The 11,539-nt window shown below is 58.0% G+C and overlaps 1 protein-coding gene across 15 annotated transcripts in view; it reads left to right on the plus strand.

Moving 5' to 3' along the window:
* DNM1 (dynamin 1) overlaps nt 1–11,249 on the plus strand; it is a 43,630-nt gene extending 32,381 nt beyond the window's left edge. For 4 of the 15 annotated variants that reach the window (XM_039861542.1, XM_039861545.1, XM_039861541.1 and 1 more), the window contains 7 exons: nt 2,960–3,069; nt 3,860–3,971; nt 4,414–4,425; nt 4,808–4,978; nt 6,054–6,295; nt 6,660–6,875; nt 9,970–11,249. In XM_039861542.1, coding sequence (XP_039717476.1) covers nt 2,960–3,069; nt 3,860–3,971; nt 4,414–4,425; nt 4,808–4,978; nt 6,054–6,295; nt 6,660–6,875; nt 9,970–10,042 — 936 coding nt within the window. In that variant the 3' untranslated portion in view covers nt 10,043–11,249. Of the gene's footprint in view, nt 1–2,959; nt 3,070–3,859; nt 3,972–4,413; nt 4,426–4,807; nt 4,979–6,053; nt 6,296–6,659; nt 6,880–7,378; nt 7,381–9,021; nt 9,059–9,969 lie in introns of those variants that run through there. The other 11 variants (XM_039861553.1, XM_039861552.1, XR_005652507.1 and 8 more) reach the window with 10 other exon arrangements.
* Nucleotides 11,250–11,539: the final 290 nt, after the last annotated feature.

An 11,539-nucleotide genomic window follows, 5' to 3' on the forward strand; every position in this document is an offset into this window, starting at 1 on the left:
TCACTGGCAGGGGCGCCAAGCCATCTGGACCTCATTACCCCAACCCTGGCCTCTCCCTGAGCACAGAGGCCCCTGGAAGGGATGGAGTGTGAGGTGGCGTGGTGGGCGGGTTGTGGGGGTTGTTTCCTGCTCTGTCGCCCAGGCTAGCTCCCCAGACACCCCCCACCATGGGCTGGGATGTGCCGACTGTGAGACCCACAACTTATAGTGTGCCCTGGGGCCGAGGGCCAGGGACTGGCCACACTAGGGGGAAAAGGGGAATGGATCGGAGAGGGGCCCTGTCCTCATGCCTGTGAGTGGGGGTGGGGGTGGTCTTTTTTGTTTTTTGAGCTTTATGTGTACACCGGAGTTTAGTTGTGGGCGGAAGCCGGCCCTGAGTGAATGTGGGGGCGAGGCTCATGGCTGTTGTGAGGAGTGTTTTGTAGGTGAGTGTTTGGAGAGTAAGTACCTAGGTGTGTTTGGTATGTGCGGGTCTGCATGTGAGTTTGGGGGCAGGCTGTCTACGCCTGAAGTGTGACACTTGGGTTTGTGTGCCCGTGCGCGGTGTGTGAGTGTAGGTATGTGTGTGTGGTGAGTGGGCTTGGGAAAGGAGGGTGTGCCTGTGGAGTGTTGGAGAATGTGTGTGTATTTGGGGTGTAAGGATGGGAGCACGGCGGTGTTCCACTGGGAGGGTGTGTGTGTGTGTGTGTGTGTGTGTGTGTGCATGTGTGTGCACGGTGTGCATGTGTGTTTGGGGCATGGGGAGGTGTGATTTAAGAGGTATGAGTGTAGAGTGTATGTACCTGAGTTGGTATCGTGTCAAGGTGGTGTGTGTGTGTGTGTGTGTGTGTGTGTGTGTGTGTGTGTATGTGTGTGTGTGTGTGTGTTGGTGTGGTGGTTTTGCACTAGAACATCTGGGGACATGAAGTGGTTAGCTGGGGGAGGAGTGATCTGTCCCCTTCTCCCCAGCTGCCAACATTCTGAGATGTGCTGGGTGACCCTCTGAGCAGACATGCATACCCTCATCCCCAACCCCTCACTGACCTCCCCATCTTCTCAGGCTTCCTTGCCCTTGTCGGCACCCCACCCATCCACAGCAGGATGGCACCCATCCCTCTGTGCCTCCTCCCAGCACCCACCCCCTGATGCCCCCCACAACCCTGCCCGGCTCCAGGCTCCAGCTCTGGGGTGGTGGGATTCGGTTGAGCTCTCCAGCGGCGCCGAGGATCTAACCCAGCCAGCCTAACCAATGTGCAGACTACTGTACAATTTGGGAGTCCTGAACAGATAGTCTAAACACTGGGTAGACGGAGTGGACGTGTCCTCTGGTCTGTCCGGGCGGCAGTGTTGGTCGTCGGGGGGGAGCCTCAGCCCCATCCCTGGAGATCCAAGGTCCCTATCCCCATCCCAGCCAGCTCCAGGTCCCCTCTCTGCTCCCGGCTCCCCTTCTGTCTCCTTTGACGTGGCAGGGGTGAGAGGGAGCTGTGGCCGGGAAGGAGGGGCCTGGGGAGGGGGCCGGCCAGCCGGAAAGGAGGGGTGGGGGGAGGAGGCCACTCCTGCCTAGTGTCCAACCCCAGAACGCAGGGCGGTGTTGGAGGGGCCTCCCTCGAATGCTTCCAGATGTTCCCTGGCCGTGTGTGCAACTTCCTTCTCTCCTCCCCCAGCCACCCTCCGGGGCTCCCGGCCGCCCGCCTGGCATAAAGAGAGCTTTATGTGGCTGGATGGGCCAGGCGGGCGCGGGAGGCAGAGGGAGGTGGGCAGGATGATGCAAGGGTGGGAGAGCAAGGTCCCCCTAAACACAGGCCCCCACCTGAGATCCAGGGTGAGGCCTCTGTCCAAGCCCAGGGTCCCAGAGATCCACGGAGACCACCCCTCCCCCCACACTGGCATGGATCTTGTGGTGCTGGGTGGGCAAATGGGGTAAAGGCAACAGAAACCTCTCCTTTCCTCCCAGAGCCCTACCCTGGGGTTCCCTCCTCCCGAGATCCCGGGCCCCTCCCCTTGACACAGCAGCCTGCAGACATGTCGGCCAGCACCAGGCATACACGCGTGCACAGAGGCCTGGCACCCACATGCCCGTCCACAGACACACGCAACTCCTCCCAGACCACTAGAGAAACCAAACGTATGCAGCCCGTGACACAAACTATGTGCACGGAAATATGTGAATTCATTGTACGTGTCCAACAGGCACATTCGTGCAAACACTTAGACATTCACAGTTGCCACACTCATCTACAAAAATGTGCACACAACCTCATGGACGCAAAGACATGCTCACGCAGACACATAGCCGTGCTGGGCACCTCCTCAGACACACATATCTATCTATGCAACACAGACTCATGGGCGCACACACATAATGGTGATAGGATGTGTGCTCAGGCTTGTATGTGTTTGCACACACACACACACACAACCATACACGTTTGCACACAGAGACTCACCATCTCCAGGCCTGTGCCGTGTGGCTGATTGCTAACACATGGGTGTCTGGGGGGAGTGGGCTGAGCCAGCCCTTCGAAGCCGTGGGGCTGGTGGCCCCCCTTCCTGTCTCTACAGTCAGGAAATGAAGTCAGAGCCTTATCCAAAGCAGGCCCTGCAGCCAGGCCGGGGGCGAGGGAGGCTCCAGTGAGGGGTCCCTGGCTGGGGCTGGCCTGGCTTGCATCCCGGGCTTTCTTGAGGCAGGATGGGAGAGCAACCTTCGGCCTCACCACTCTGGGCTTGTGGGCACTGGCGGGTAGGCAGAAGTAGTGGGAAAGGCTTGAATGCCACTGGGAGCTAGGAGTCCCCAGCAGGCCCAGGGCTCCATGGCCAGGCTTTCGTCAGGCAGCTCCTGTACAGTGCGAGTGACAGGTACCCAGAAGCCCGGGGCCACTCTGAGGGTCCACAGCCCCAGGTACCCCGTAGCATGGAGCATTCTGAGGGAGTGACGTGTGGCAGAGAGCAGTGCCAACCTCATCCATGGCTCTACCCACAGGAGAAAGAGAAGAAATACATGCTGTCCGTGGACAACCTGAAGCTGAGGGACGTGGAAAAGGGCTTCATGTCAAGCAAGCACATCTTTGCCCTGTTCAACACGGAGCAGAGGTACCTGTCTGCCCCCTGCCAGAGCTGTAGGCCCCAGACCCTGCAAGCCTCAAACTACTCCCACTGAGGAGAAACAGGGTACACAGATCCAGAAAGGAGAGACACCTGCCCCAAGCCCCACAGCAAGTCATTCATTTGACAAATAGTCAAGATCTCCTTCCCGCGTGCCCTCCCTCCATCTCTCTGTTCCTTCTCCTTTCCTCCCTCCCTCCTCCCCTCCTATCCTACCACAGTCATTTGGTGAGTGTCTGCTCTGTGTAAGACACTCTGCCAGGCACTGGGGACAAAGAAGAGCCTCAGGCAGGCTTGGTCCCCTTCTCATGTTGCTCGGTGCCCAGGGGGACCAGCGGCAGTACCGAGCCTCTTCCCTCCCAACCCAGGGCCGACTAATGGGCTTTCTCCTACTCAGAGGTGAGGGTTTAGTACAAGTGCCATCAGAGGAACCCCAAGAGAGCCAGGGAGGGAGCCAGGGTGGGCTGAGGCGCAAGCCAGGAGCTGCACTGTCACTGATGCCCCTTTATTGAAGGCTTAGTCCCTTGCTACTAGAGTATTTCAAACTACTGAATTCTCACAATGACCCTAGAAGGAAGAAATTGTTATTGTCAAGCCATCTTCTAGATGAGAAACTGAGGCTTGGAGAGAGGATAGGACTTGCCCAGGGTCACCCAGCTGGGAAATGAGAAAGCCAGGACTGGACCCAGGCATTGTGACCCCAGTTCATGCATGCCCTTGACCACCAAGGCGAATGAGCTTCACCCCATCTCCCCTCACCACCTGCCCCATCTTGCAGAAATGTCTACAAGGATTATCGGCAGCTGGAATTGGCCTGCGAGACACAGGAGGAGGTGGATAGCTGGAAGGCCTCCTTCTTGAGGGCTGGCGTGTACCCTGAGCGTGTTGGGGTGAGTAACCGGGCGGGGTGGGGGGCAACAACCTGCTTACAATAAGGGGCCCAGGGCACCATCCTCTGTGATGCCAACTCATCCCATGTTTGTTGAACCCTCACTGGGTTCAGAAATAGCAGGGGCCTCACCCTCCCTGCCATGGGGTTAAGCCTTCCTCCCATCCTTCTCCAATGGCAGTTTTATGGGTTCCCTCCTCCGCCACAGATGGCATGTCCCGCGTCCCCTTCATATGATGGTGGTTTCTTGTGGCTGCCTTCTTTTTTCTCTCCTCTTTCACTGTGACAACATCTAGAAGTGCCTTAGACTTAGGGTGCAATGCCCTAGGTTCACTTAATCCCTCCCTTTTTCCTGTGTGTCTGCTTCTGCTGTGCTCGTTGGTGGCGGCGGTGGTGGCAATGCTGGTGTGGTGACCTCTATGGCTTTGATGTGGGCTTCCCAGGACAAGGAGAAAGTAAGTGTGCCCCTCCCTCACTTTCTGCCAGGCATCTCAAGTCTGGCACCCCCGCTGGCCAGGTCCTCTGAATCAGGAAGAAACCCTGGAGATGTGCTTTCCTAGTTTATGGGCTGGGAAGCTGAGGCAAATTCTAGGCACTAGCGTCAGAGCTGAGATGAGGTTGAACGAGAGTCTGGGGTCCTGAGAGGCACAGGGGCAAGCAGAGCCCAGAGACTCATAGCGTCTGGGGCAGCACTGTCTGTGTGTTCAGGCCAGTTGCTCCTCTCTGGGCCTCAGTGTTCCAAGCACATTTGGAGGGGAGAGGCTGAGATCCTGGAGAATCACTGGAACCTGGCTTCCAGGGACCAGCCACCCTGATGCCCTCTGATCTTGATGGCAGGCCAGTGAGACCGAGGAGAATGGCTCAGACAGCTTCATGCACTCCATGGACCCACAGCTGGAAAGGCAGGTGGAGACCATCCGGAACCTGGTGGACTCGTACATGGCCATCGTCAACAAGACCGTGCGGGACCTCATGCCTAAGACCATCATGCACCTCATGATCAACAATGTGGGTGCCCTGCCACGTGGGGACAATGCTCTTGTGGGACCAGGGAGGTGGGTGGCCAGATTAGCTTGGGGGAAGCACGAGCCAGCGCCATGGGACCAGGTCTAGGGAGAGAGGCATGGGTCCACACAATAGAAATATAATGTGAGTTTCATATACTATTTATTTTGTAGATTCACTTACCCAAGTTGTTTCCAACATGCTTAAATGTTTTCTAGAAGGCGCTAGGAATCTGCGACTTTTGAGAACTCCCAGGGCATGTTTTGAAATACATATTCCACATAACTACTACCCTCTGTGGCTAGGTGCAAAAACATGGTCCCTGGAGGATTAGAACTGTGATGGAATCCTGGCTTTGCCACAGATTCCCGGTATGATTTTGAGCAAATGAACTACCCTCTCTGAGCCTGTTTCCTTATTTGTAAAATATGGATAATAGAGTTGAGAATTAAATGAATAAAAGTGCATAGCAACACAGTGCCTAGCATGTAGGAGGGGCTCAACATAGATATGACTAACAAATAAGTAAGACACAGGCCTATGGCAGAAAAAACCTCAGCATCTCTCCACGAATGACCAAGAGCCTAGGCCAAGTAGCACCAAGAGAGTTCAGTGAGAACGTTAACACACCCTCTATGCAATAGAGACTCACATTTCCCCCAATCCAGACACATTTACACCTGTTACAGGAGGGCTCAGAAAAATTTAAACTGTCATCATCCTTATTTTGGTCCAGTGGAGCATGCAAGTCCTTGAGAAGGGTGTAACTATCACATTTTACAGATGAGGAAACTGAGGCTGAAAAAAGCTGACTAAAGATGCGTCCTAGTTATACGATAGACCCTGAGTGTCCTTCCAGACCTGTGGCCTTAAACGGGTCACTTTTCCTCTGGAACATCTCGGAAAAGAACAAGGGTCGGGGGTTGGGTAGAGGCTGAAGCAGGGGAGATCTCCGAGATTAGGTGGAGCCTCTCGTGAATCTTCCAGGCCAGCTCACAATTCTTGCAGGAAACGGCAGGGCGGGCAGAGAAGTGTCAGGTCCCACCCAACCCCCTCCTCTTTGCCCGCCTGCATGCAGACCAAGGAATTCATCTTCTCGGAGCTGCTGGCCAACCTCTACTCGTGCGGGGACCAGAACACACTGATGGAGGAGTCGGCTGAGCAGGCACAGCGACGTGACGAGATGCTGCGCATGTACCACGCACTGAAGGAGGCGCTCAGCATCATCGGCGACATCAACACGACCACCGTCAGCACGCCCATGCCCCCGCCCGTGGACGACTCCTGGCTGCAGGTGCAGAGCGTACCGGCTGGACGCAGGTATCAGGGCTGGCCCCCACGGCCCCAAAGCCCCCCAACCCGGGGCCCGCGGGAGGAGGGCCGGGACCGGGCAGTGGCGCGCCCGCGTCACCGGGGCGGCTCCCACTTGGAGCGAGGGGCGGAGCTTAGAGAGGGGCGGGGCTTGTCGCGGGGCGGGGCTTGCCGTGGAGCGCTGGCTGCGGGGCGGGGTGGAGCCGGAAAGTTGGAGATACTGGGGGCGGGGCTTAAGCTCCGGCGTTACCTAGGGCGAAGCGGGGCTTGCGCGCATGGGCGTGGCCGCACTGGCCTCGGGGCGGGGCCTCAGGGTGGGGCGGAACCGCTCATCTTTCTCCCCTCCTTGTCCTCCGCTCGATGTCGCCCGCAGGTCACCCACGTCCAGCCCCACGCCGCAGCGCAGAGCCCCCGCCGTGCCCCCAGCCCGGCCCGGGTCGCGGGGCCCTGCTCCTGGGCCTCCGCCTGCTGGGTCCGCCCTGGGGGGGGCGCCCCCCGTGCCCTCCAGGCCGGGGGCTTCCCCTGACCCCTTCGGTCCTCCCCCCCAGGTGCCCTCGCGCCCCAACCGCGCCCCGCCCGGGGTCCCCAGGTGAGTAAGGGCTGATAGCGGCGGCGGCAGAGACCACCGGGTGGGCGTGGCCCGGGAGGGAGATGGGTCCGGATTCTGGAGCATTGGCCCTGGCCTTCAGAACGGGCCCTCTCCATCCAAGGCACTGGTGGGTGCCAGAGCCACGGGAGGTGTGGCCGAGGGCTGGCGGAGCCTGCCCCCCAGGCGCTGAGTCCCGGAGGTGGTCGTTTCTGGGGAGGGGGCTGTGGGACTCATCCCACCTGCCCCCTTCTTTCCAGCATTTGCATGGCGCTTCCTTCCTTTTCCACTCTGTCTCCCACACATTGTATTCCTCCTTCTTTCTCCCTTTCTCGCTCTCCGTTCTCCGTTCTCCGTTCATCCTCTACTTCTCTCGCCCAGCCCCTAGTGAGCCTACTTTAAGTCTAAGGATCTGAACCCAGATCCTCTCCTGAAGTGTAGATTTTGTTCGCTTTACACTCAGGGCTACCCTGATGTCTCCACTTCCCAGTCCTGACTCCTTTGAGCAGTCCCAGGAGGGTGTCCCACCTCTGGCCCACAGAAACAGAGGCCGGGCTGTGACTGTGTGATCAACAAGGTGTGTGTGATGTGTGTGTGGGCGTGCACACAGGTGTGAGAGTGTAAGAATGGCACCCAGGCAGTAGGGTCAGACATGGAGCAGCTGGGAAGGGGGTATGGGAACCATGGGACAACCCGATGGCTTTCTTCCTTCTCCCTGCCTCTGGCCCTGCCTGGCCTAGACCAACATGGTGGGTGTGGGGCAGGCGTGGGTGAAGGCTGCCCCTTTCCCAGAGGTTTCCAGGGAAAAGGATTCTACCTCATCCCTTGGCTTGGCCTTCTTGATCCACGACCCTCTTTCGAGGAAGCTCACTCGGGTATTTAACTCAGTCTGCCCTGTTTCCCTCTTTTCTGAGGAAGGACACTTCAGACCAATAGCATTCATTTATGTTCCAGGTGGCTGGAGGGTCAGGCCATGGGTCTAGCTTCCATGAACCCAAAATGAAGCAGAGATGGGGCTTGCTCTATGGTGACTGATGACCAAAGTAGATGGAGTAAAGCAGGTGCCTGGTATTGGTCAGGATCACTGGACTGGAGTCTGGAGGTTCTGGTTCACCTGGGCCTTTAGGCGAGTCACTTTTCCTTCCAGAGCCTCAGTTTCCCTTCTATCAAATGATAATTAACATTCTGCCTTTCTCCCAGGGTTGGTGTGGGGATCAAGGGAGAGAATGGCTAGAGGGGTGCTGCATTAACTGCAAGGTGGCTCTAAGAGCACTTGGCTAACTTCCAACGTGAGTTCAGATTCTTAAGGGCATTTGACATGCCCACGTCTGTGCTGAGGTGTGACATGTGGGAACTGTAAGATTTGGTACCTGCTCTAACTCCATACTTGCTAACATACGAGAAACAAATCATGGCCCCGCCTTGGGGAAGAGAGCTGTCTGGGGGAGCTTCAAGGCAGCTTGACTTCATTGATGTTTGGGGCTGATTAAGACTCAGGTGGTAAGGAGGTGGGGGGCATTTGGGTAGGGAGTGGCAGTGTAGGCACAGGTTTGGTGTGGGCTGCATTGAGGAGAGCCACTGGCCGGAGCAGAGTGCAGATAGAATGAGGAAGAATAAGCAAAGGTTGCCACGGGTAAGGTGGGGCAGGCTGGAAAACCTTCCAAGGCCGCAGAAGAGTTTGACCTGTCGGGACTCAATACTGTGGGCAGTAGGGAGCCACGGAAGGCTCTTGGACAGAGAAATGACAGCTGGACCTTAAGAAAGCAAAACCTGTCCCTTCTGGAGCATTGCAGGTGGCCCTCTGAGCACACCAGACACGAGTGTGCAGGGAGCTGGTGCAAATGCCTCCTGTATGCAGGCGAGCTTCTGTGTTGTAACTCGGCCCACGCGTGTGCTTCAGTGTGCCAAGTGGCTGCATGCCCCAGACCCGTGCTGCACGTGCCGGCCAGTGGGGGTACTGGGCAGTGGGAGGTGGGGGAGGTGTATGCGTGTTGTTTGTGGGCATGTGTGTCAGTGTGTGCATGCGGGGCCTTGGGGCCTCATAGCATGTGTGTGCACGCCCGGGCGTGTGCGTGTGCGTGGCCCCCACCCCCAGGCCTGCCCCATCCGTGCGTGTGAACTGCCATGTTGATTTCGTGCTGTCTTTCAGAATCACTATCAGTGACCCCTGAGGAGTGTCAGCCACGGTAGGTACATGCCTCTCGGCCTGCTGCATGAACGGTGTGTCTGTCCCCTGCTGCACCAGCTCCACATTGGGTGGTACACCCGGGACCTCAGAGCCAGGCTCCCCTCCTCTCCCTTCTGCAACTCCAGACTTATTCTTTCTTCCTTCTGTCCTCACTGCCAGCTGGCTCTCTCACCTCCCTTCTCAGCAAGCCTCGGGACTCAGTGCCACTGCTCAAGACCTCCATGGCTGAGCCTGGGGAGCTCTTGGGACAGGCTCCGCACCCAAGCTGGCAGACATAGGTGCTCTCCGGAGCTGTCAGAGGGCAGAGAGGTCGTGGTTTATTGTGCAGGGGCAGGGAGCCTTGGAGGGTGTTGTGTGTGGGGTGGGACTCAGGCAGCCAGAGGCCTTGGAACTTCACCCTGGGGGTGCCATACTCATTCCCCAATCTGAGCCCTGCTGCTGGGGCTCTTTGGGGACCGAATCCACGATAGGGCAGAGGAGGTCAGAGTCCCACCTCTATCGTGCCAGCAACTGAGCAGCGATCTGGGGCGAAGGCTCTGGTTGTTTGATAATGTCTGAAAGCCCAAAGGCCCTATCCACGCCATCAGCCCACAGCACACCTCACAGGCAAGGCAGGGCCCCACAGCCCCTCCCCTACCTCCTCGGTGTTATCATACCTGCTAGTGCACGACCAAAGGCAGCATCTTTGGTCCCAGGAAAAGCACCACAACCAGCCCATGGGCTCATGAACCTGGGCCTGTTGCTCCTAGGGGCGACCTACACTTTTCAGCCAAGGGGATGACAGTGTCTGCTGACCTGGACAAGTCAGCGTGTCTGAGTTCTACCCCAGCTATGCCGCAGAACTCACCCAGGGGACACACCTGCCACTTTGCCCTTGCCGCTGACTCTTGCTCTTCTGCTTTTCCCCAGCAGGAAGGGCCCAGCCTCACCTACGCGACCTGCGGTCCCCCGACCAGCTGAGGCTCCCCTCTTAGACTTATAAACCTCTGGCCACTGGCATCCAGCTACCTGCCCTCCCTGCCTCCCCAGGGTCCCCCCAGAGGGCTCCTGGGCCTTCTGCCCACCCAGAGGGGCCTCCAGGGCTCCCTCCAGCCATCCTTTTAGCTTTGTTCTCCCGGTTCAAACAGTGTTCTTTCTCCTGTCTTTCCAACAGGCCTGGTGGCCGTGGCATGGGGCTCACAGCCCCATACTCCCTGAGGCGAGTGGTGGCCCTGGGCCAGTGGGATGAAAAACAGGGGGTCAGAGAACAGGGAACAGAGGGGGGCTGAGCATATGTCTGGAACTGTGGGTGCACTGCCTGGTGGTGTGTGAGAGACCAGCGTGCGTGGCAGGGGGAAGGCTGCCTCAGCCTCCAGCCCGGACCCCACCCCAGACCCCCGTGAAGCTCTGGCCCCTGCCCATCTCCAGCTCCTCCTGTCCACCTTCCCTTTCCCGTCTCTGTCTACTCCGGAACCCTTGCCCACACCCTCACTTGTGTCTTCTCCCCCTGCCCTCCCCGCCCACCCCTGCCGGGCTTGGCTGCCCTTGCCTTACCAGCTCTCTCCCTCCTTCTCTCCCCCGTTCTCTTTGCTTTCTCTCCAACTGCCAGCCGATCGGGTCAGGCAAGTCCATCCCGTCCTGAGAGCCCCAGGCCCCCCTTCGACCTCTAACCAGATCCCTTCTATTCCTCGGAGAGCTCCCTTTCCAAGCCTGCCTGGACGGCTGTTCTGTGACTTGACAGTGGCTCCCCAGCCCCAAAGCCTCCCTCTTCATCTGTGACTTAGTCTTTTGTAGTGGTGAGCTGACACACCCAGCGTGACGTTGGTGAAACTTGTGCCCCTCTGTGGTATTGCTCCTGCTCCATTCTATAAATATCTATAAATACTCATATATATATATATATTCACACACATACACGTGGCCGCCATAGCCTCGCCTCTAGCGCTGGGAATCACCGTGCTGTCCTTGAGGAGTCTTGTGGCCCAACTACAAGGGAACACTGTCACCCTGACATCCCCCTCCAAAGTGTGCCACCTCCAGTGAGCCTCCCTGTCATGCCCAGCCTGTGGACAGCCAGCCCCACTCTGCCACCTTCCTGTCCCTCCCCCGCTAAGCGTGGGGGTGCTGTACCGGCAGCTGTGTGGCTCTCGCTGCGACCAGTCTTGCTGTCTCTTGGCTGAGAATAAAACCCATTTCTGGACGATGGGAAAGTGTGTCTTCTGCTGCCTTGTGTTCTCTGTGGCACCCAGGGAGAGGTGAAGGTTTGAACATTGGGGTGCAGGGGTAGGGCAGCACCCGGCCATTGCTAGGGTGCTGTCGGGAGTATGAAACAAGCCCCCGTCCTCTCCAAGGCCTACTGGGAAGGCACCTGGAGAGTAGCAGGTCCTTGTCCTGTGAACCCTGCCCTGACCCCTAGGGCACAGGGCCACCAACTCAACCAGCGGGGAGGATGCGGGGCATGGGCAGGCACTGTGGAGGGATGGGACAAACAGGCCACCAG

This window comes from Pteropus medius, unplaced genomic scaffold, assembly GCF_902729225.1.
Source record: "Pteropus medius unplaced genomic scaffold, Ma_sr-lr_union100, whole genome shotgun sequence".
NCBI classification, from domain to species: Eukaryota; Metazoa; Chordata; class Mammalia; order Chiroptera; family Pteropodidae; genus Pteropus; species Pteropus medius.